Source organism: Thermobia domestica, chromosome 18, assembly GCF_964235325.1.
Source record: "Thermobia domestica chromosome 18, izTheDome1.hap1.1, whole genome shotgun sequence".
NCBI lineage: Eukaryota > Metazoa > Arthropoda > Insecta > Zygentoma > Lepismatidae > Thermobia > Thermobia domestica.
The window spans coordinates 123,707,458-123,732,374 of NC_137471.1; the positions used below are offsets into that span (position 1 = coordinate 123,707,458).

The following is a 24,917-nucleotide window of genomic DNA, read 5'->3' on the forward strand; positions in this document are numbered from 1 at the left end:
GTGACTTTCATGACCGTTTTCTGATTTCGTGACATTCGTGACCGATAGACACCCTGGAGTAACAAAAAAAAAAAAAAAAAAAAAACTTTTCAGACGGAGAACTGCGTATTTTATGCATTGAATAAATAATTAACATGGATATTAATTAGAAATATTTACTTAAAGCTCAAACAAACTATATGCTGAGCACAACAATATATTTACATTAAAAAAAAAAAATACATACCTGTGACAGTTTCACCAACTAACACGTATGTAGTTTTAATGTTAATATATTGTTGTGCTCAACAAATAGTTTGTTTGTGTTTAATTATACACAAAATGTAGCTTATACTTATGGTTAATAAAACTAATGGATGCATACTGAAAATTTAGAAGAGAAAAACATTTCTTAACTTGCATTCTAGAGCATTATACTCATCACCATCATTATAGGTATTCTGCCATTATTGGCAGGTCACTTGCTGCAAGTGAGAAGCTTCCATGCTCCACGGTCTTCCGCTAACCTCTTCATCTTCACACACTATTTACGATTTTTCCGTTTTGATATCGTCTATTAATTTTAGTGTTTTTCGGCTCTCCTATTTCGTGCCACCATATCCTCTAGCACGTCTCTCACGATACAATTCCTTCTTACCCAATCTCCCAATCCGTTTCTCTTTTTCTTATTAATAACATCTAAAATTGTTCTTTTGTTCCTCACCATTTCTAAGACACTTTCATTCATTTTCCGATCGACCTAGCTAATTCTCTCAATTCTTCTCCATACCCACATTTTGAAAGCTTCGAATCGTTTTTTATCATTTTTTATGTAATGTCCATGTTTCTGACCCATACAGTACAACACTCCACACGAAACATTTTATGAGTTCTTTCTCAACTCTTTATTCAAGGTTCCACAAAATAGTATTTTCTTTTCCTAAAGACTTCTTTCACCATTCCTATCCTTGCTTTTACTTCACGTTCACACTTCATCATCACTAATAATACTACCCAGACACCAAAAAAACAGTCACCTGTTTTATTTTCTTTCCTTCCTACTTTTATATTTGACACCGACCCCTTCGTTACAATCACCATGGCTTTTGTCTTTCTAACATTTATTTTTACCCTATACTCTTCACAGCCCTTCCTCAAGTTTTCTAACGTATTATTGATTTTCACTTCAGATTCCGCAACAAACGCATTCTAGGAATTCTACAATATTTCTAATGTTTAACGGGGGGAAATATGTCCACAGATGAAACATATACCAAACGATAAATTTCATCGAACTAAACAGAATGATAAATATAAATCCTCATGTGTAGCTTTTAAGGTGGATCACCACCCGGAAGTCAGTACATATTTCAGCTCGTTCCCTTAACTACTGCGCAATGAAACGTTACATATTATAAATATTGTACTATAAGATAGAGTTATGTTTCAGCTACAACATAAGATACTGATTCATTTGGTTGTGTTTTCTGATATCGAAAAAGGTAACAGATAGAAGAAAATGTTTGATTCGGTTTACAATGAGCACACAAGATGGCACTTGCTGTTAGATCTTACTAAAAGTGCTCAATTTTATTAAATGTTTATTTGAATGTGTAAAGTGCTTTAAAAGTAACGATCTTATTAACAAATAGATATATTGTTTGACCGTTTTTCGTGTTATGTTTCACGTTTTATTTGGATATTAGTTTACATTTAATGAATAGATTGTGAGAAGAAACTTGCGCTGAACGCCGTAATACGTTGTTGCCAAATTTGTACGTTTAATTCCTGAATTCCCGCGTTGCAGTTCGAGAAGCGGAACTTAGCTGTGAACTGCGGTAAGGGTTAAAAACTAATTTCTTCAGTAAGTATCCAAGCAGAATACCATGATTACTTCCTTTATTATCTGGCACCAGTAAACACTCGACACTACCTGACAACGCCGCAGTATTCAAGCAGTTTGTATCATAGCACCGAGAACACCTAGTAATCCACCTTAAGAAATCGATCTTTCTCGTAAACCCAAAATTTAATGCTGTAAGATATCCATCACTTATTAAGATGAATTTCCTACTGAAGAGTATCAACATCAAATTTTACGTCCTCAAATGGTTTCCGTGTCCACCCTTGATTCCCTAATATGGTCCTTTATCCTAGAGTTAATATATCTTGTTTGCCATGCAAATGTACGATTCTTTACGAACACAAAATAGTTTGGTAATTCCCCTTTAATGTCTTGAAAGTTCGTGAACAAAATACTTCTTATACTAACTCAAGCCCCTTTCCAAATTTTGAGGTGGGTTTTTGACATATTCAAGTTACCTTTTTATATATATATATAAAGAAAAGCAATTTTTACAAATCTAGATGTCAACCAAGGAAGTAATGGAAACAAGACCTATTTCGGGGTTTTTCTATTCTTCATTTCCCCACTTAACGAACTTTCTAATTCTTGCACCCTTAAAAATGTTGTGTACGTGCTCCTGCCATTTTTCCCATAACCATTAGCTATACCAGTATTAATTAAGATGTGTAACAAGAATTCAATAACATTACAGTAGAGTTTCAATTATCCGTGCCTGAACGACTAAACGTGCTGTATAGCAAATAATATAGGCCTATTTAATTATTATACTGTATCTCATGCCTTTATGTATGTACAGTACTGCCCTTCATTTTCTAGAAAGTTTGTATTGTTCGAGCCCTGATTATCTGAGGTTGGTCAGGTTCACATTAGCTGGGATAATCGGGCCTCTACCGTATTTGATGAGGGTATGCTTCGCCGTAATTAATGAAAAATGAAATGAAATATTTAAGTTTTACGTCCCATGGTTATGTCAGCTAAGCTAAAGGAGACGGTGATGATGAGAAATGAATGAAATAGTGGAACGAAGAAAGTGGGAGGAAACGGGAGAATCCGAGAAAACCACGCACACGCGCGAGCTGGGCTCGAACCAAGGACTCCATGCACTAGAGGTGAACGCTCTACCACTGAGCCAGCGCAGCCCGCCGTAATATATATATTCCTTAAGAGTGATGACACCGGTTGCTTGAGTGAGAGTATCAGAAAGCCACACTGTACATCAAGAATTTTGAATAACAAGGCAGTTCTCCCTTGCAAAGGTTTTTCTTTCTCATCCTGCAATAGTTTTGAGCCTGAAATGAATCACAAACTGAAAATGATATGAGAAGAATTTTCAGCACTCCCACTTACTGAAGAAGACAGGCATCACCGCCGAAACCGTATAAGACAAAATGATGCATATACCTGTACGTTTGTCTAATTGTATTTTAAGTTTATTCGTATAATATGCTGAAGTAGGAGAATTCCATCCCAAACCCAGAAATTTCTACGCTATGGTACGGGAGTCTAAATCTGAACTCATAACAACACTGTACGTAATATGAGAGGGAAATCGCTTCAGAAGCACTATTCCAACTTATATACAAATAATGTCTTACCTGACCTGTTAGAGCATTAAATTTCTTCGGCCGATTGAGTTTAATAATTTTTAATCCTCCATCAACCGTAATAACTATATCAGAATATTTTCCTGTAATTTGGGTACCAGCTTCTTTTTCTGCTGATGTTAGATTACTGACCAAACCAACATACTGTTCCATCGCTGCATCCTATCAAATGAACAGTAACAAAAATTAATCATATTAGAATTAAACATGGTTATTCTATAACAATAATGTACAAACAAGTAACAGAATTAAAATTATCATTATTTAACATCCTAAATAAGCTGCACCTATTGATTGTAATATGAACCACTTGAAACCCATCTTATCAATAAACTCGAAGATTCTGATAGCTCGTTTAAAGAAAAAAAAATCATATTAAACGTCTAATTTTCGTTGACTGCTGTCAACATTATCAAAACTTAGGTAAGGAACGGTCTTAAGTATAGATAAGGTGTATGAAAATTAAATCCTCACATTCATAAAAAAACTGTTCCACAGAATACACATTTTAAATCTTTCTTCTTCAGTTGCTGATCACGAAGATGAAGCATGTCTTTATATGAACGATGAAGATTTCTTGATTTATTTCACTTTACCAATGTTATTCTTTGAATCTGAGGCGTTTCGAAAGACCTGACCTTGAAACACCGTTCAATTTGGAATCCTGAATGTGTTCCTGCAGCCCCTTTGTCATGCCTATGTAAGAGTCTTGGCATGGACATGATGCTTCCATACATGCTATCTCTACCACATATCGTTCCTTACTTAAATTTGATAATGCTGACAGCTGTCACCGAAAATTCAACAATTAATATAATTTTTAAAACGAACTCCTAGAATTTCGAGAAGCAAAAGTGCGTTCCTTTGAATTTATTGCACCTATTGACATTTTTTCTCCCACTCTCTCCGCGAGAGCTCATATAGTTCAGATCTCACGTGAAGTTGTAACTCCCTCACGTTATTCGCTTACGACATGATTGATTTTGTTTAAAGGTACACCAGCATTAATTATTTAACAACTGCTATAGCATTGTATTTTTTTTTCTTAAAATCTTAAACTGTACTACCAGTTAAATGAATTCTTATTTTTCGTCCCACGAATGATCGAATCTTTTCTCTCATTAAAGTAAATTGAGATGATGTTGATTTAACGTTCCTTTCAACACCGAGGCTATATGGGACCTACTGATTTAACGTCGAATCCGAACCACATAAGCTCCCGCCGGGAATCGAACCCGAGTCTCCCACGCCAAAAGCTCGTACGCTAACCGCTTAGCCACGAAGGAGCTCTCTCATTAAAGTAAGTATTTATAATACGACTTGTACGTCATAATTACTACTCGTGTTTTCAGAGATGCAAATGACTTTTAATAATAAAACGTATGTTTGGTCAAAAAGTAGGAGTAAGTAGGTTCATTGGATTAAAATTTAGTATCCGTTTCAACAGCAGCACTTTCTTCTAGGACTTTTATGTTTATTATTATTATTATTATTATTATTATTATTATTATTATCCAACTATCAATTCAGTCTTATTTAACTCTCGATATGAACCTGGAAATTTTGCCTGAATAAGTTTTTCAACCGAGTTTCACGAAACAACGTAACAAACTCTTGACAAAGATGCAAACTCCTTCATGAAGTACATAAATAATGACTCCTCTTTCTGAAACAGCTTCAAATAAAGATCCGGCAATAGTAATGACAATAAAAATAGTTTGAGAAACTCTGTTCTATATTATTTAAATACTTCTTTAATAAAAAAAAAATAATCAATTAGTCATCCTAAAACATCCTCTCAGTAATAAACCGCCCTCCCTCACTATTAAATCTAACTGAAAAAAACACTTTTGAGTGCTCAAAGCTTCCGGCGAATTGAGACACACTACAGAGATAAAAATAAATAAATAGTAAAATAAACAAAATAATAATAATAATTAAAATAAAACAGTAGCACACAATTTAGCTCTTTATCGCCATATTTCCTTTACACAAATAGAATCATACCTTTGACATATCTCCTAATGAATTCCACGCATCCCACATGCTCCGCTTCGCAATATCTAGAATTCCTGGTTTTTCAGTCGTGTTGGGACCAACTGTGGCTTGTTTATATAACGCGTATAACTTCAATTTGGTATTGTTATCTACATCCATTGGATGTTGTTTTAGCTTGCTTTGTGCTTCCACGAATTTCTGATCCACTGAAGACATTGCTCTCGCAGCAAAAGACAATTGAAGGCAATCTCTTGCAAGCAGAGGATGAGGCTCACATAAATAGTTCACCCTGGAAATCAAAATGTAAAGGTTACTACGTATTTTTGTGATCAACTAATTTTAACTGATATGGTTAATATGTATTTGGTCTTAATCCAAATATAGTTAACCTCTGTTACCGAAACTTCATCACGACGGGAAGATAATCTCGCCTTGCAAATGGATCCTAAGCTGCAAAGAACGAATCTAATCAGGTCCTTTATTCAGTAGGTATCGTTGCATAGTGGTCTGCAATGAGATTATGCGAAGTGACACAATGTTCTGAGATAGTCCAGCAAACAGCCTGAAAAAAGAAGAACAAGTGTACAGTAAACCTGGGAAAGTCTTCTGAGATAATTCCGGAGTCTTATAAAGTTAACCTTGTTGAGTTGAGTTGATTTTAAGTTTAACGTCCCTTTCAGCAGCGAGGCTATATGAGACGTGGACATACTGATTAACGTGGAATCCGAACCACATGAGCTCCCGCCGGAATCGAACCCGGGTCCCCCACGCCAAAGGCGCGTACGCTAACCGCTTAGCCACGGAGGAGCTCAAAAGTTAACCTTGTGTGTCACTGTCAGTATACAGAAAGATGCACTATTTAATAAAGTAAATAGCTCCCTAATCGGGTGTCCCCCTAAGGTATGTATTAACTCTGGCCCTCTTGGTGTACAGTCCCTGACTAGAAGACCACTATTTACTTCCAAAAAGGGTGCCTCTAACATACACAAATATACGTATGCATTTTCTATTATACAGAATATGTCCCTTTCACCTTAGTTACTTCAATGTAATTATCTACACTATATTTAGTACTCCGTAGGTGAAGGTAGCTCCTTGACACTACAGAAGTCCAAAATTAAGTTACACACTTCTTGCATATGTGGTATCTTTAATCCTATGCTAAAGTTATTCTTCTACATCACCTTCTCAATTTTCATTTTCCATGACAAACTGATTTCCCTACTCCTGCTCCAGTTGCCCCGCCTAGCTACCTTAGGTTGCTAGCTACCTAGCATCTTGAATGTTGCAGTATCAGGTCTTTCCAAGCATGTACAAAATTTCAATCACAATATTCAACATATCAAACTGTTGTATCGTTCTTCATCACTACTAAAAAATGTGTTTATAACTAAAAACTAGTTTAAACGAGTGCTCAGAATTTTCGAGTAAACTGGTACCCGCACACATGGGTATCAATAAACTCGTTAGAACCGTTACACCCAACACTCATTGTAAATCCATACATACAATTTGTGTCATAATAATCACTTAACCAAATAATAATAATAATAATAATAAAATTGAAAAAAATAAATAACGACAAAATATGTTTTCCTGCATATTGCAGAGTTGCTTCTCCTTAAAAAGATTAACACTGAAAACCAAAAGTATACATCTTATTCCCGGCAAATCTTAAGTGATTTTTTAAGGGACAGCATTCTCGAGCGTACCTTTTGACCAAATGTCAATAGTAGTGCTTTATGTGTATGTCGTCCTCGGTTTGATCTCAAGTAAAGCAAATAGACTCGAATCAAGTTCTTGAGCAGCGTTGACTACGGATAAAGAGTTGATCCCATCTCTTCTCGAAGAGCTGCAGTCCAAATGGGATCATTCCATATCAATTCAACACAGTGACTTAACCTCACCATCTTAGATTTTAATGAAATTTGATACATAGATGCCCTCTAGATAGACTAAGAAAAATACCAAATTTCAACTTTATATATCAACCGGTATTGACGATAGGGCTATGTAAAGTTTGGAAAAAGTGACCAACATAGCATGTTCAATAAATTTTCAAATTGGAACTGCAGCTCTCCTTATTGAGCTAGAGAGCTGGTTGAGGTGTCATTTAACAGCATTTTTCATGCAATTTCCTATGGTATACATCATCATATAGGCTAATACAGAATTTGTTTTTTAAAACTCAAAATCAGAATTTTATTTGAAAATTTTTCATAAAGTACATATTTTAAAATTTTGAAATTAATTCAATAAATAGATAGTATTGTTGTAAAGCACCTGACAAAAATGAATTTAGGATGATAATGGGATCATTGTTTAAAAAATTCAAAACTAACACTTGATTTTCCAAGAATACTCTTACGCAGGTTAATAGTACAAGAATGCTCAATTTTACACTTCTGTGAAAATAAAAATAAACGCTTACTTGAAGAAAGAGCATAGAGGAGTCCATAGTAAAACTTTGAATAACTAGTAGGATTTGTTTATCATTTGAATTTTAGAAAAGACATATTTGTTCGGCATACATCACTTTCAAGGAGAACGCAACTTCTTCCATCGGGAATTACAGCATTCACTTTCATCAGAACGTTCACTACAGACATCCACAGAACATCAGCGTTTCTTGGATATGAGAATGCTGGAGATGGCCAGGTGAATGAAGAAAAGTTATTTTTACGACATTAATTTCCTTCATAGACAGCGGTGACATATAGCCTGATATACCTTCTAATTGAAATTTATTTGGAGATTTTGACATTTCCTTTTTCCAAAACTGCAAACCATCTGAAAAGTGTTTCACTAATAATGCTGATGTAGTAGTTTTGGGAATGAATGCATGATATTGCTGGTGTTCCTTTGATAGTCAATGCTTGATCGAAGTGACACTCCAGTAACATTTCAGATTCAGTATATTCCTCTTGGGTTGAGTAGGCAAGGTTTACCTTAATAATGTTTTCTACTGCCCGTTCAAAAAGCTGTCTTGGGGTTTGAATTGATTGTCATAGGGTCTTTGCAAACTAGCACGAGCTGCCAGTCTCTTAACTGAACCACGTACTTCATCGCAAGGCCCTTTTCCATGTGCTATAGCTGAAAAGTACCATTTTCCTTTCACTTTAAAATCTGCCTCATGAAAGCAGAGGTTCAAAAAGTTTTTCTTATTTTTGTATTTTGCGGCAGACCCGTCAGAATTTTTTTTTTTTTTTTTTAAATCTTGTTTGGAAGTTTTTGAAATTTGGATGTCAGAAATGATATGAGTCTTCCTTTGAAAGGTGTAAACAGCAACTGTATTGTGCTCTAGGCAATCAGAAACTACATAATTAACATGTTCAACTTTGTTTTCCTGTTTGCAATATATAACAAAAGGATGGATTGTGCCCTGTTGACTTGTCCAGTAGATGCCCTGTGCTTCATCTTGTAGCAATATCCTGTAATTTTCAGAAAAATCACAGATGACAGCAAATTTTGATTGTTTGAGATTTTCTTTTGTGTAGTTACGGAAGGCTTCCTGTTGCTTGGCAACGAACTCATGCCTACCCGCTAACGCTGCTTCGGTTAGTTTGGTTTGTTTAGGTTTGACGTCCATATGTAACAGCGAGGTTATGAAGGATTTGACATATTACTTGAAGTGGCATCTGAACCACTACTCGGTTTCCAGCTAGGAAAAATTTTGTAGGCTCATCGGGACCCCTCAAATACAAGGCGAAAATTAGATTCATTTAACAGAGATCAATCGACATATGTGAAAACGTCAATATGAAATTAACACAATTTGTGGCATTTTTGCATTGTTCTCTTTTTACACCAATTTATTTTTTTTAATATAAAAAAAACACCTGGTTTAATAAATCACCTTCGTTCAAACCTCCAACCCTGCTGTTGTACCAGAGCTGTATGTATACTTTTTACAAACCACATTTATTTACATTAACATTTTTAATTGTGAAACTTGTATTAATATTATTTTAAAGTTCAAATGTATCAGCATTTTAACTTAACTTTAAGTTAGTTTTTAAAGTACGAGGTAATAAATATTGCCAGCAGATTACAAGTCAGTATGTTATGTTTAGACTTATTACTGTACTCTTAAGTTAGCGTTCATATTTATTCCCACAAGTTAAATAAAAATGCATTCTTGTATTTTTCAGCTAGGTACAGGGTATTAATGAAAACTCTAGTGTTAGTTTTATTTTTTTTTTTTTTTTAACAATGAACCCATTATCATCCTAAATTCATTTCTTGCCAGGTGCTTTACAACAGTTACTATCTATTCATGGAATTAATTTCAAAATTTTAAAATATGTACTTTTTGAAAGAGTTTGAAGTAACATTTTGATTTTGAAACAAAGTTTGTATTACCTATATGATGTTGTATACCACAGAAAAGGACATGAAAAATGTTGTAAAATGACACCTCAACCAGCTCAATTAGGAGAACTGCAATTCCAATTTTAAAATACATTGACATGCTATTTTGTGTATTGTTTTTCCAAACTTTACATAGCCCTATCTTTAATACTAGTCGATATATAAGGTTGAAATTTGGTATTTTCCTTAGTCTACATGAATAGTACCCCTGTGCAAAATTTCATGACAATCTGAGATTGTAAGGTAAATTTTGTTTTCAAATTGTGTTGATTTGACCTGGAACGGCTCAATCATGTCTCGTCTTGGAAAGCATTTCTTTAAATTGAAAGAGTTCTGTCTTGTTTCGCTTTGTGGGCAACTCTTATCTCTAAGTAATGTTTTGTATCCTTTAAGCAGAAGGCTGTCTCACAAAACCTCGTTGTTCAAAATGAACGTTAAAAACCCTATTAATCAAATCGGAACCAGAGGTGAGCTGCCTTTTAGGAGGCCTCCTATCCCCTCGGCAAAAATAATTGGTCAATAATGAAAATTTCCTTGCAATATTTGTTGTTTCTCTGGAATAATATACAAAACAATTTGTATATATATATATATATATATATATATATATTTTTCATGCAGGGTGTATGGTTTACTAATCTGAAAGTTAAACTTATATTGCCACGGCTGTCTTCTGTAGTCCAACATCAAACTAAAATAATAATTGAAATCCTCCGAAACTAGTTGTGGGTCTTAAGTTTGGTTTTTATCAGTTGATGTTAGTGTATGTGGAAGATGAATTCATGGATTGTGGAACTGTTTCAACAACGAGGCTGTGTAAGACAGAGCCTTCTGCTTAAAGGATACAAAACATTCAATAACCGAAACTAAACAAAGCAACAGTTACAAAATGTAAGCGTTATTGAAACCTCCACCCACATTCCCTTCCCTCTTGAAGCTTATTAACATAATACTTTATTCGGGGGTTCCTTATAATACTGGTTCGAAAAACTGAAAGAAGAGCAAGAGAAGTGAAAACGGGCGGGCAAGAAGATATACCCTCCCTCGAAGTGGTAAGGTAAATATTCATTACTTTCGCTATTTCTACATAGTACGGAGTTTGCAACACCTAATATTGTAAAGGCACTACAGTTGCTCAGTAATATAATCTAGATGCATATGTATTTAGTGAACAACAAAGAACGCATGAAAATAACAAATATTCTTGAATCAATCAAGAGCGACGGAGAAAAATAAGACATGAGTAATTGTGGGTAAGGTATATTAAAATAATAATAATTAATTAGTAATTCAACGTTGAAAATAGGTTCATGTGGATGTAATCCGGAGTCGTCATCAGCGGTACCTTGGCATTAGTGCTGTATCGCTGGACGACACAAAAATTGAAGAAAGAAAAAAAAAGTTCCATACTACTAAATTAGGTCAGAAATGTAGGGATACTTAATTAGATTATGTTACGTTAAGTTAAGTTAGACCTTCAAATCAGGTGTGCAAACTTTTCCAGGAAATCGAAAAGTACCAAAATGTACTGAATTACGTTATATTAGGTTAGAACTTCAGAACAGAGAAGTATCGGGAGGGACCATTTGGGTGAGAGGAATACATGTATATTTCCACACAATTTTCTATTCGAACTTTTCCAATTTCGAATAGAAAATCGTGTGGAAATATACGTGTGCTTCTCTCACCCAAATGGTCCCTCCCGATACATACAGTGCCGCTTACAACATCAAAAACAACCACTTTCTTAATTTCAACTATACACCTTGGCATTTGAAAATGAAATGAAACCTTCGAGTTTTACGTTCCACGGGTATGCCGGTTAGGCTAAAGGAGACGGTGATGATGAGTAATGAATGAAATGGTGGAATGGAGAAAGTGGGAGAACCCGAGGAAACCCACGCACACGGTGTTTGTCCACCACAAAGTTCACTTGACGGGGGCTGGGATCGAACCCGGGACCCCAAGCACCAGAGGTGAACACTCTACCACTGAGCCACCACGGCCCTTACACCTTGGCATTTATTCCGAAGTTGGTCGTCCGCTTGGTTTTCGACAAAAAGCGTAATAATAGCTACGAAAATTTAAAAACAAATTTTTGGGACCGCTTTAAAAGGGTGTAATACAGTAGGGTAGGGTCAAGTAGAGTAAAGTAGGGATAATTAGGGTGAGTCGAGTTAGCTTAGGGTTAGGAAAATCGAAAAAAAAGGAATATTATTTAGTTTCTCACCCAAAATATGAGGTTGTGACCCTGGCTCACTTGGAATGATTACTATTCGATGGTATAAAGACTAGTGCATAAAACACGAACCAACTTGTGCTAAGTGGCCACTAAAAAGCACGAATGCTATCTAACCGAGTCAGGGCAGGAGACTATACCTTTCACACAATTTCAACAACTGACACTCATTATTTTTGTACAACTTGATAGAACTCAAACACGATATAGGACAATCTTGTCATTTACGCACCATTTCCACAGTGTCTTTCCCATAAATTATAACAAGTTTACCTCTTCGCCAAATAATCCCATCCGCCTCCATATATAGTGTAGCTTAAAACATTACGTGACTTTCACTCACCCTTCCTCACAAACCAAAATAAATTTTCCAATTCGTCAGGTACCTAAGTCGAAGAGAATATGTAGAGAATATCTAACATTATTTCAAAAGAAGAATATGAGGTGTGACTGAAAAGTTTTGAGCCAAACATTGAAAATTAGAATCTAGAATATAATAATTATATGTATTAGAATAGTACAACCTTTGATGTTAATACATACTATCCATCATTAATACATATTATACATCTTTGATATTATACAGCAAGCTCTTGGTTCTAAGTAATTTCTTTTGTCTTTTACAGGTTCTTGAAGTGAGTCAGGCAGAACTTGGGAAAATGGAAAAAATCGAGTACAGGTCAGTCATCAAGTATCTGCAATTAAAAGAAATGTCGGCGTCTGAGATTCGCCAGGATATGGTCAATACCGTAGGTGAATCTGCTCCTTCATATGCAACCATCAAAAGATGGGTGCAGGAATTCAAGCATGGTAGGCAGAGCGTTGAAGATGAGCCGAGATTTGGGAGACTATCAAGTGCTACCACCACGGTAAACATTGGCATGGTACTTGATATGATCATGGAAGGTCGCCGATTGTCAAGTCGACAGATAGCAGACAAGGCTGGGCATATGACAGAAGCGAGCAGATCATATTCTGAAGAATGAGCTTGGTTTACCAAAAGTTTCTGCTCGATGGGCCCCACGTCTTCTGACTACCGAACAAAAACGCACTCGGTACCTCCTATCCGTGGACAATTTGGAACTGTTAGAACGTCATGTGGACAATTTTCTCTGTCGATTCATCACTATGGACGAGTGTTGGGTACACCATTATCAGCCAGAAACAAAACGACAATCTTAACAATGGAAGCAACCTTCCTTCCCTACCCCAAAGAAGGCAAAGTTGATCCCCTACGCTGGCAAATTGATGGATTCTGTCTTTTGGGATTCCCGAGGTGTAGATTATCATTGATTCATAACTGATTGATTTATTCATTGATTACCTGCAAAGGGGTCATACCACCACAGAACAATACTATAGTGACTTTTTGGAAAAAGTTCGAGTGCAAATTCATGAAAAAAGGCCATGAATGATGCCCAGAGGCGTTCTCTACCAGCATGACAATGCTCCCAGCCACACATCAGCAGTTGCCATGGATACTATTCACAAATGCGGCTTTGAACTCGTTCATCATCCACCCTATTCTCCAGATCTGACCCCCCGCAGACTTCCACTTGTCCCCTAATCTTAAAAAAAAAGGCTCTAGCAGGACGACGTTTTGCAAGCGATAATGACGTCATGGCAGCCGTGGTAAAGTTTCTGTGGTTACAACCTAAGGATTTTTTTTTTCTATTGGGATAAGAACACTGCAGCACCGTTGGAGCAAGTGTGTTGCTGTCCAAGGGGATTATGTTGAAAAATAAAGATATTACCAAAATCTGTACTTCTTATAGTTTCATCAGGGCTCAAAACTTTTCAGTTACCCCTCGTATATAAGTAATCAAAATATATGCTGATCTTGTACGCAGGTAGTACTAATAGCCCATGCAGAAGCTATGATGAATTAAATTCTACGTCAAAGCACTGAATTAAGTTGTGATCTGCAACGATAAAGTTGTCCTTTAGGTAAAGCAATCTAGTGACATTCGGAACAAATGTGTTTCTATTATCCATGCTTATGCATACTGCTACCAGCTTCGCTTCGCCCCGACTTAGGTACACTACTTGCTTTTAGTGGCCACATAGGACAGGTTGGTTTGTTTCTTACACCCTAGAATGTACCTAACTCTTCCCATGAGCAATAATTTGTAAGGTACTAGGAGTGCATTTCCTGATTAAAGAACTACATAAATCATGAATTCATGTATCGATCCGTTACAGAGCATAGCATTTAATATCCTTAGGATAATACGGCAAGAGTTTACTTTGTGCCGACCAGTAACTGGAACCGATTCATCTGATCTGGTTCCCGCAACAGTTCAGGAAGAACAGAACCCAACCAACCCCTGCGAGGCTTCTAACCCGTTCCTACTACTACTACTTGTACTATGGAGCCACTGGTCGGTACAAAGTAAACTACCGTCTCTCCACATGATTGGTATCACAATTTAAACACCAGTATTTTCTCATTTCCCATGAACATCAGTTAGAACATTTAGAATCCTGTAACTAAAATGTGAAGATATATTAAGAATTGAGGTCAACAAAAATCTTTTATTTGCCCAGTATATAAATACTAATTTATTTATCTTTCTGTGGTATGAATTTTCCTTTGTACTTGCTGGTAAGAGTGCAAGTGAAAAAACTTACCCAAAACTTTCAAATATCATGCAACTGTAAAACTAATTTAAAATACACCTTGATTTATATTACAATTATTTCTCTACATCCTCAGGAATCTTCCTTTACGAACTATATTTTTGGGCAAATATATACAAATAATCTGATCTGTAAACCCTGTAGTTCAAAAATATTAAAAATGAGTATAAATAAGAGCCATCCTTACACGGTCCGTAGCCCTCGAACCACTTTCAACATCTCTTCTTTTTACTCAGATTGGATATTAATTCTTACTCTTCTTTTTTGAAATTTCTTCTTAGCGCGTGATAATTTATCTCCGGCCTTACTCAGCGTTTTTTATTACATATACGCACACGCACGATAATATACAAACAATATAATAATTACAGTGTTAGGCCTTAATTAACTTTGAACCTTTTATTTGAAATACTAGTCTTAATTTAGCGATAAGTTAGACTTGGCAAGAACTATTGAACTTCAGGTCATTCATACCACTGTCTACATCAACAAACAATCACTAACATATGATTGATATGATTGCAGAAGTCATTCTCAACTATTCAGTGTTGCCAGGCTTCAAGTTTGAAGTTGGACCAACCCCAATGCAAATGAAGAATTCCAATGATATACCGAGTCAGTGGCGTAACAATAGGGTAGGCGGGGTAGGCATTGCCTACGGGCGCAGGGAGTTTTGGTATATTAGGGTGCCCCAGATTTTTAATGAAAAAGAAGCAACTTATATAAATAGAGCCTCAAGTTGTTGCTGTCTTCCTGTTTGAACACGGCAAGAACACAAATACCTGTTCACTCTCAGTTTATTACATTTGCGTATCAAATTATTGGCATTACTGTAAACTCGTCTAGGTTATAGCACTGCATGATTAAGAAATTAATTTTCCTGTATTAATACGATATCAGTTCTATATTACATGTACTGAGCTTACTAACTTTAAATAAAATTCCCCTGCGCAACAGGCTTCAACAATAATGACAATTCTATGACCTATAAGATCTGGATTAAAACAAGTTAAAAAGTGTTGTCATGATTAGGAGGCAGTACAATTGCCACGTACCGCAGCTACACAGAACCAAACACAAATACCAAGGGTCGGGCAAACCGGGCCTAGGTCGGGTGGGGTGCGGTGGGGAACACGAAGACATTTTGACCGTGAAAATTGTGCTCATGAATTGGACGTCTCTGATCTTATTATTATTATTATTATTTTTTAATGCATAAGCAAAAGTGAGAAGAACACTTCTGATTTTGTATCCCATTTGTCGATTAAAAAAACTGAACATAGAAAAAATGCTTATAAGCGGTTTTACAAATTTTAATAATTATGTCAAATCGTAACATCATATATTCAGCCGAGGTTTTCATCTAAGAATGTCGGAAAATTAATTGTTGTAAAAACGTTATATTCAAATTTCTATTTGTTTCTGTAATTTTAAATTTTTAAATAATTAATGATTTTATTAGTATGTAAAAAATAATAAACAATTTAAATTTTATATATATATATATATATATATATATATATATATATATATATATATATATATATATATATATATATATATATAAGTTAGCTAAGGATAGAAGTCAGTGGAGAGCTTTTGTGAACGCGGCATTGAACCTCCGGGTTCCATAGGCCATAGAGTTAGTTAGTTAGTTAGTTAATATCATATCCCCTATATATATATATATATATATATATATATATATATATATAGGGGTTGTTCAAAAAAATCTAAAACGTTTGCAAAAGTGTGAAAATCATACCTAGTATGGTGTGGGGCCTGCTTTTGCGTCCAAAACAACTTGGATCCGACGTAGAATAGACGTATACAGCTCCTGATTCGTGGTGTGTGGAATTTTGTACTATTGTTCCTCCAAAACATGCTCCAGTTCCTTAAGGGATGCTGGTGGAGGGTAATGAAACCGAACACGCCTTTCTAACTCAGACCACAATGGCTCAATGATGTTCAGATCTGGTGATTGTGGGACCCAAGGGAGGTGTGATAGCTCCTGGTCATGCTCCTCAAAACATGATTTCACCGTTTTTCAGCGTGACAGGGTGCCAAATCATCTTGGTAGATACCATCACCATCAGGGAACAATATTTGGGCCATGGGTAGAACATCTTGGTAGATGCCATCATCATCAGGGAACAATATTTGGGCTGTGGGTAAAACCTGGTCCCCCAAAATGGCCTCATACGCCTTAGCATTAATCATTCCATGCAGGGCTATGATGGGACCTGCAGAAAACCACGATATCACTGCCCATACTGTAACAGAACCACCCCCATGCTTTACAGTTGGGAGCAGACAGTCTGTATCATAGGCCTGCGACGGTGTTCTCCGTACGTAAACACGACCGGTTGTTGAAAACAAGGTGAAAATCGATTCATCGGACCACATTACGTGTTTTCACTGCTCATGAGTCCACGCCTTGTGGTTCTTGCACCACTGGATACGCCTCTTCGCATTTACTGCTGTGACCAGGGGTTTGGCGATAGCGGCCCTGCCATGAATTTTCCTTTTATAAAGTTCCCGTCGCACTGTTGAAACCGGGTTCTGAAGGCCGGAATTGAGTTCAGACGTAATTTTCATTGCAGTAGTCTTCTTTTAGGCTGCTACAATCCGTTTTAATGCCACCCGGTCCCTATCTGACAGGATTGTCTTTCGACCACTGTTGTGCTTTGCAGACGTCGTTTGTCCATGAATTGTGTATGCCCTCGTGACATTGGACACAGTGTCTTTCGATACCCCCACAATGTTCGCCACTGTTGCCACTGAAGCTCCAACCAGACGGGCAGCAACGATCATGCCTCTTTGGAAGTCTGTCAGGTCGCCTATTTTACCGCACTACTTTCACACCACGACACTCACAGGTGAATTGGTTCGTACGAACTGGTTACTGCTGACGGCTGTGATGTGGACCCACAGACAAAGGATATACAAACCGCAAACTCCGAGGCAAACTGGAAACTTCGGGAACAGTAGCGCCTCCGCACCAACGACGACGGAACTAACCAGTCGATCTGTCGTCACCTAAGTGGAAATTTTCAAAGTAACGCTCTCGGTTAGCACGTGGTGTACACAGGCAAAGGATATATCCTTTGTCTGTGCATAAACCCCTATATAAACTACCATGTGTTCCAACTGCTAACAGGGAAAGTTCAGAGGGTTTCCAGAATTCCTAGAAAGAAAGGCTCACGATACATCCGCTCATATAGTAATAAAACGACGGTAATCTTCTCTCTCTCTCTCTTCCTGTTTGTTTTGATGCTCCAGGACGACAATGGTCACTAGTCCAGTTACCAGTAAAGAATTCAAGCTGGGAGCGAGAGAAAAAAGTATTATCTTTCCTTTTTATTACAATAAAAGTTCTGAAACGGAAAAATAGTTGTTTGGCGACACTACTTTTACTAAAGAAAACTAAATATTATATTCTGAAAATGAAAACGCACCTGAGTAGTTATTTTCTAAAACTAAGTCTGGAAAAAGTACTTTGAAGAAATAAGGATACGAAAACATAATTGAAATATTGGGGGGCTCAGCACTCTCATCGGTAATATTGGTGGGGCTGAAGGGGTCTGAGCCGCCAGCTTCAGTTGCCTATGCTTTGAGCCCCCTAGAGAACGTTCCGTGGACTTACATATATGTATATATTACATGAAAAATCTCACGCATGCTACTCTGATCCCTTTCCGAAAAGTCAACGCCAAAAAATAGGTGAAATGGGATTTTTTCAAGGTTGGTATCACTGGTATCGAATAGAGCGTTCTGCTTGCTTCAAACCTCCTTCCTCCGAAAAAATTAAATTGGAAGTTATCTCATCTGATAGATACATCTTTTAAAAATATCAGGAAAACAAACAACTTTCCTAGGGAGAAGTTGTTTGTGAGAGACATCATTTACTACGATCTGGGAAATATTTTCTGCTTTGCTATTGTAGTCAGTCTAAATGGTGGACATTCCGCAAACGGTTACTCACACGAATATTTTTTTTTCTTTCAAAAGTTTGTTTTTGCATGATCTTTGCAATGATGTATCAGATGCTACGCTTCATTTAAAAATTTCGGATGACCACCCTGGGCCTCGTGGAAGGGCAGGCAGAACCCGCCCTCCTTAGCTAGTAAAGAAAAATGTGTCCTGTAAAGACTATCTAGACAATAACACTGCGTAACGATATTTGTTTATCATGTACAAAAATGTTTTAAAGTAGTTACGGAAAAGCAGTGTGTCGTTAGGGTGAGACAGGGGTGCACCGACCCCTCTAAAAGTATCATATGCCCCAAATTGGTTTTGATTTATTCATTTATGATTTGTTAATTTAAGTATAACAATAATAGAATAATAATAATAATAATAATAATAATAATAATAATAATAATTATTATTATTATTATTATTATTATTATTATTATTATTATTTGATTAAAATAATTTAAATCAGCGTTTTGTAAAAATGAACTTCCTTCAGAAATTGGAAATTAGTGACATCGTCGAGAGTGCCTATAAATATCTTATTTGATTCAGGAGCACTTGCGGAATATTGTGTCTCCTAGGCTTGTGACAGTGCAAATGTTATGAGAGAACGCAATATGAAGTGCAAACTACGAGGGGAGTAGCCAAACTCAGAAGTTGTATAATGATGAAGTTGTACAGTTTTAAAGAACATATCTCTGTATGTACACCTTGTCTCAAAAAGATTGAGCGCATTCTTTATTGGTGTTTTGAGGCAAAAATTTTCTAAGTCCAGCTTCGGGTATCTTCGGGAAAAAGTAAGCCAGGTTCGAACCTCCAAGCCAGCCTTTGCAATCGGGAAAAAGTTTGCAGATGTGTTTTTCTTCTTTTAAATATAATAAGACTTGTTACCAAGTGTTTAAAAAAGCAACATTGATTGAAATACTTAATGATACAATATTTCGAAACCTTTTAATAATGTGAGCACATGCTTGTTTGTCATTTAGCTCTCTATACGTAATGGAACATTTAAATACGTTAAAGAATCTTTCCATATGTAAAAGAATGCTCAAAGTTAAGAAATAGAACATAATTATCGCCTGAGTACTAAAATAAAAGTCAAAGTAGAACAGAAACAGCGTTTGTAATGGATATGAATGTCATAATTATCTTGAGATCCGTTATACATCGCTACAAGCTTACTTCTAGAAGTCGTTGTGTTAGCTCATTGGTAAGCTGTCGGATTTCAAATCATAAGGTTGTGAGTTCGGATCCCATCTGGGCCAATACTTTTTTTAAAATTATATTTTCCGCAATGCATGAAAAATTATATAAAATAATTACATTAAAATACATAAGTTGTTTATATATAACATAATAATTGCAGAACATAGTAATTATTATGTTTAAAATATAACATCTGAGATAATTTTCACAGTAGGTCGTTATTATATATGAGAATTTTAAATACAAGTTAGGAAAATCGTTTAATAGCAATAAATAAGTTATGTAGTGTATTTATTTGCAGCTATTTGTCGTACAGATTTAGCTTCTCAATATTCTCATTACAGTATGTTATTTATATTCGTGAAATACAGTATATTCCTACGGATATAGAAAATGTATAAACAGAGTATCCAAAGTCGTATCCTGCTTCAAGACACATAACGTTTCCCGATCCCCTTAACGTCACGGGAAGAAACACAAATTCTCTTTAGAACGGAATGTCGTTACTTAGAGTCTCATTCGAATACGTTGAATATGCTTTTGTGTATTCATCTCTCTCTCTCTCTCTCTCTCTCTCTCTCTCTCTCTCTTTTGCTTTGTTTATGTGTGTGTGTGTGTGTGTTGCGGAATATCCCAAGTTGAATACAACATTTGCAAAGTATATGAGTATCATTGTCATCGAATACCAGAAATTGAAAGTCGTGTTTCTTCAGGTTAGGTTTGCGTGTTCATGTTAGCTCACTGGTAGAGTACGGACTTGCCACTGAAGAGGTCTTGAGTTCAAAGCCTACAGCTAATTATCATTCTTTTGTTAGTAGGATTGCATAGAAATCGGATACAAGGAGTGGTTTACTTCTAGAAATATTTTCAGAAGCGTTTAGGTAGCCCTGAAAAGAGCTGTTTTCGGGAGTTAAGGCGGGGACATTAATATTGTGTCCAAGACCCTTCTGAATTTATTACACGCTCCATTCTTCTGGGCATGGAATCTATTACATGGGTGACAAATCTATCTCCTTCCCCTACCTCCAGCCATGCTTCGGAAACAAGATGCCACAGGTCATCCTGAGTTCTTGGTGGATCTGCCTCAGGCCAACTTTCCCTTAGAGTACGCTTCACTTCTGCTCACATATTTTCCATGAGATTGAGGTCTGCTCCACGAGGCGGCCAGTCGATTAAATCAATCTCAGGGTGCCCTGCGAACCATTCCTGAACCACACGGGAATTATGTATTGGCGACTGGTATTGCTGGAACTGAATTACACCATCAGGCTGAAATACTCGTACAGATGGCACCATGATATTACTGATAATGTCTAAGTACTGAGCATTGTCCAGATGTCCTTCAATTCTATGAAGCTGTCCTGCTCCGCGACTGGAAATCCAACTTCAACATAAAATAGATACATGGCCACTGCGATTGCAAGCAGCCACATACCCATGGTCATATCGGGTGCCTCTCGGACGATATACAAAACGGCGTCCCTCCTTTGATGTTGTGAATATGGATTCATCTGAGAAAACTACGTTTTCCCAATTGAGACCCACATTCGCCTGTGCAAACGCGAGACGGTAAATTTTGTGGTCGTCTGAGAGTTTTTCCTTCACGGCAGCAACACGGCCACGTAACCCAGCATGACGAAGCCTTCGCAGAGCTGTATGCTTACTACCAGGAAAGAGAGAAGCTTCCCTTATCTGTCTAGACGTCCTTAGTGGGTCTAACCGGGCTTCGTTTACTAATCTCGCATCTTGGGCTTCGGTTGACACATGCGGACGACCAGGAGATCGTAAATTACCAGTCTGACCTGTAGCACCATATTTCCGAATCCATTGCCTTCCTGTAGAGGCCGGGACACCTACTCGCTTGCTAGCTGCAGTTGCAGAATAACCTTCCAACTCCCATAAAGTAATTACTGCTGTACGTCTATCCATAGTTACAAATGTTCTGAGCTGTGAGAAGAAAGCAATAGGTAAAAGCTAGTACCTGACGTGTGATTGGTTACTTGCACGACACGCCTATTGTGGGGAACAGCGTTGCCAGATCTAGCATAATGATGCTAGATCTAGCATAATTTGCATGTCTCTAGCACCTAGCATCTTGCTTTTAGCATCCTGACCAAATCTAGCACAATTTCAGCAAGTTATCAAAAAGCCGTAAAACCTGGAGAAGTTGGTCGTGGGAAGAAAAAGAACGGCAGAAATGTATCCTCTTCCATTGATTCATACACTCGGTAAACCATACAGGCAGTCTTATTTTCCTAAGTAAGTTCGGAACGGCTTTGGGCTTTTTTTTTGTGGCTCCACCCAGGGTTTTCTAATCCTTTAACTCCGAGGCATGGGCGGAGCTATGGGGGCCATTCTCCCCCCAACTTTTTGACAACTTCACCATCTTTACTTCTGACTTCATGATCATATTTATTCCTGAAATGACAGCTCCGAGACCGACCAAAAATCTGCCCCCTCCCCCAGCAGACGATTCCCAACTCCGCTTATGCTGCGAAGTAATTTTCTTTCAAAATATGTAAACAAAAACTTTGCATTCATTTATACGATATATACGCCATTGAGTTTGGCAACGACTGCAGTAATTTAGTTGAGTTAAAATTTTGGCGCGTGAAGTATTGAGTTCTATCCACGCATTCTTGCTCTCTGTGTATTTTAAGTTACGTTATCGTATCTCAACTTTGTTTTTTTTTAAACTCCTGAATTAGTAATTATGAGGATCTAGCATAATTTGACCGAATCTAGCATAAGTTCGATCAGGTTTTGGAATAATTCCGAGCTGTGAGTCTGGCAACGCTGGTGGCGAACGACTTGGTCAACGACTCGTGAAAGAAATCTGAAAATGGTGCGCCGTAATAATAATAATAATAAAAACAGTTTTTATATAGGAATATTAATATATACGAAAAGCTGTTTAAAGAATGAATTGTTATACTGACTTTACACGTATAAAAACATATACCATATACCAAACAGATTGAGCGATATGATTATAGCTGTTTTGAGACGAACACTTTCGAAGTCCAACTTCGGGTGTCTTCGGAAAACAGTAAACTAAAGCTGCTGGTTCGAACCTCCAAAGCCAACCTTAGTAATCGGGAAAAGATGTACAGATATGTTTTTCCTTCTGTTAAATATAATAAGACATGTTGAAATGGTATTAAGTGTAGAAAAAAGTAACATTGATTGAAATACTTAATGATACAATATTTCGAGACTATGTATTCACACTCTCGTTTCGTCATTGTGATTTCCATACGGAAAAGAGCATTTACGTATGAGCTCAGTTATATTTCAGAAGCAGCTTCCGAAAAGCGGTCATGGTAGCTCAGTGGTACACCACCGAGCGTTTAAATCGTGAGTTCCATACCCGTTCAGGTGAGATTCCTTTATGACATTCTACTTTCCTCAATGCATGAAAATTATGTAAAATAGTTACATTACAATTCATCAGTTGTATATATCAGTTGAATATATATATTCATATCATTTCACGGCATAAGTAATTCTTATCTTTAAAATATAACATCTGAGGTATTCACAGAACGTCGGTGTCTTATGTGTGAATATTGAATACAAATTTAAAAAATCGTGTAATAGCAATAAATAAGTTATGTAATATATTTATTTGCAGCTACTTTCATCGCAGATAACTTCTCAATATTCGCATTACAGCATTTAGGTAGAGCATATCGAAACTCGGATCGTGGTTCAAGACAAAAAACTAGCTAGCCCCAAACTGTCACGTAAGAAATTCACGAATCGCAAAAGTAAAGTGAAGAGATTGAGAGCGGTAATTCCTTAATCGCTCTCTCTCAACTCTCTCTTATCTGCATTTATACATATAAAAGTGTATGTATGTATGTTCCATCATAACTCATGTATGCCTAGAGCAGGGTTTCTCAACCTGGGAGTCGCGGCCCCTAGGGGATCGCGAAGATAGGCGGAAGACATAAATATAGTTAGAATCTAATACCAGAAATTATTTTTAAATATTATTTTTAATTTTGTTCTGATAGGCATACTTTTATTTTTTATACACACTGTAAAGAACAATAAAAAATAAGTCTACTGAACATTTTCAAAGGGTGTAGAATTCGTGTTACTATTCGGTTCAAAGTCTCTTGTCGTCGCGAATTCTGTCGAGAAATTTGAAGCTTAAAATATATAAAACGATAATCATGCCTGTTGTTCTGTATGGTTGCGAAACATGGTCGCTTACTCTGAGGGAAGAACATAGACTGAAAGTATTTGAGAACAAGATCCTTAGACGAATATTCGGACCCAAGAGGAACGGGAATGGGGAATGGCGGAAACTTCATAACGAGGAACTACATAATTTATACGGTTACCCAACATTGTTAGGGTCGTCAAGTCTAGGAGGCTTAGGTGGGCAGGTCAGGTAGCTAGAATGGAAGAAAGTAGAAACGCTTTGAAAGTCTTGACTGGAAGACCAAACGGAAAACGACCATTAGGAAGACCTAGGGGCAGATGGGAGGACAATATTAAGATGGATCTCGCTGAGATAAGAATACAAAGTAGAAACTGGATCCAATTGGCTAAGGATAGAAGTCAGTGTAGAGCTTTTGTGAACGCGGCATTGAACCTCCGGGTTCCATAGGCCATAGAGTTAGTTAGTTAGTAGAGTTGTTTAAAAATGAATTTAAATCAAAGAGGTATGATATAAAACTAATGAGAACTGTATATAGAAATACTAGAAAAATACACATGAAACAAAACCTGCACATTGAAATACAATTAATATTAAAACCTAATGAGATACCTAAGCATGGTGTAATTTCACTAGTGCAGCAATGCCCGGTTCAATCTTCATGACGAATATTATCAAGCCATTTTCAACTGATAAGCGATTTCTTATCTTTGTTTTAATGTTTACCATAAAAAGAAACACTTTCGCACAAGTACGATATAGCAAATGAAATTATTACTTTTGAAGCAGCAATCACCAGACCAGGATATTCTTCTCTCCTCATCAGGCAGAAGTTGTCCAAGTCTTCGTTACAGAAAACCAGTT

At 36.7% G+C, this 24,917-nt stretch overlaps 1 protein-coding gene across 2 annotated transcripts in view; it reads right to left on the reverse strand.

Annotated features, from left to right (window-relative positions):
- The window catches only part of Dci (Dodecenoyl-CoA delta-isomerase), a 62,187-nt gene extending 46,944 nt beyond the window's left edge, over positions 1–15,243 (reverse strand). Inside the window, exons 1-3 of one of the 2 annotated variants that reach the window (XM_081744957.1) lie at positions 14,886–15,243; positions 5,458–5,737; positions 3,442–3,612 (exon numbers count right to left, since the gene is read on the reverse strand). In XM_081744957.1, the coding sequence (XP_081601083.1) occupies positions 3,442–3,612; positions 5,458–5,737; positions 14,886–14,917 (483 nt within the window). In that variant the 5' untranslated portion in view covers positions 14,918–15,243. The remainder of the gene's footprint in view (positions 1–3,441; positions 3,613–5,457; positions 5,738–14,885) is intronic. The other variant, XM_081744959.1, reaches the window with a different exon arrangement.
- Between the last annotated feature and the right edge of the window lie 9,674 nt (positions 15,244–24,917).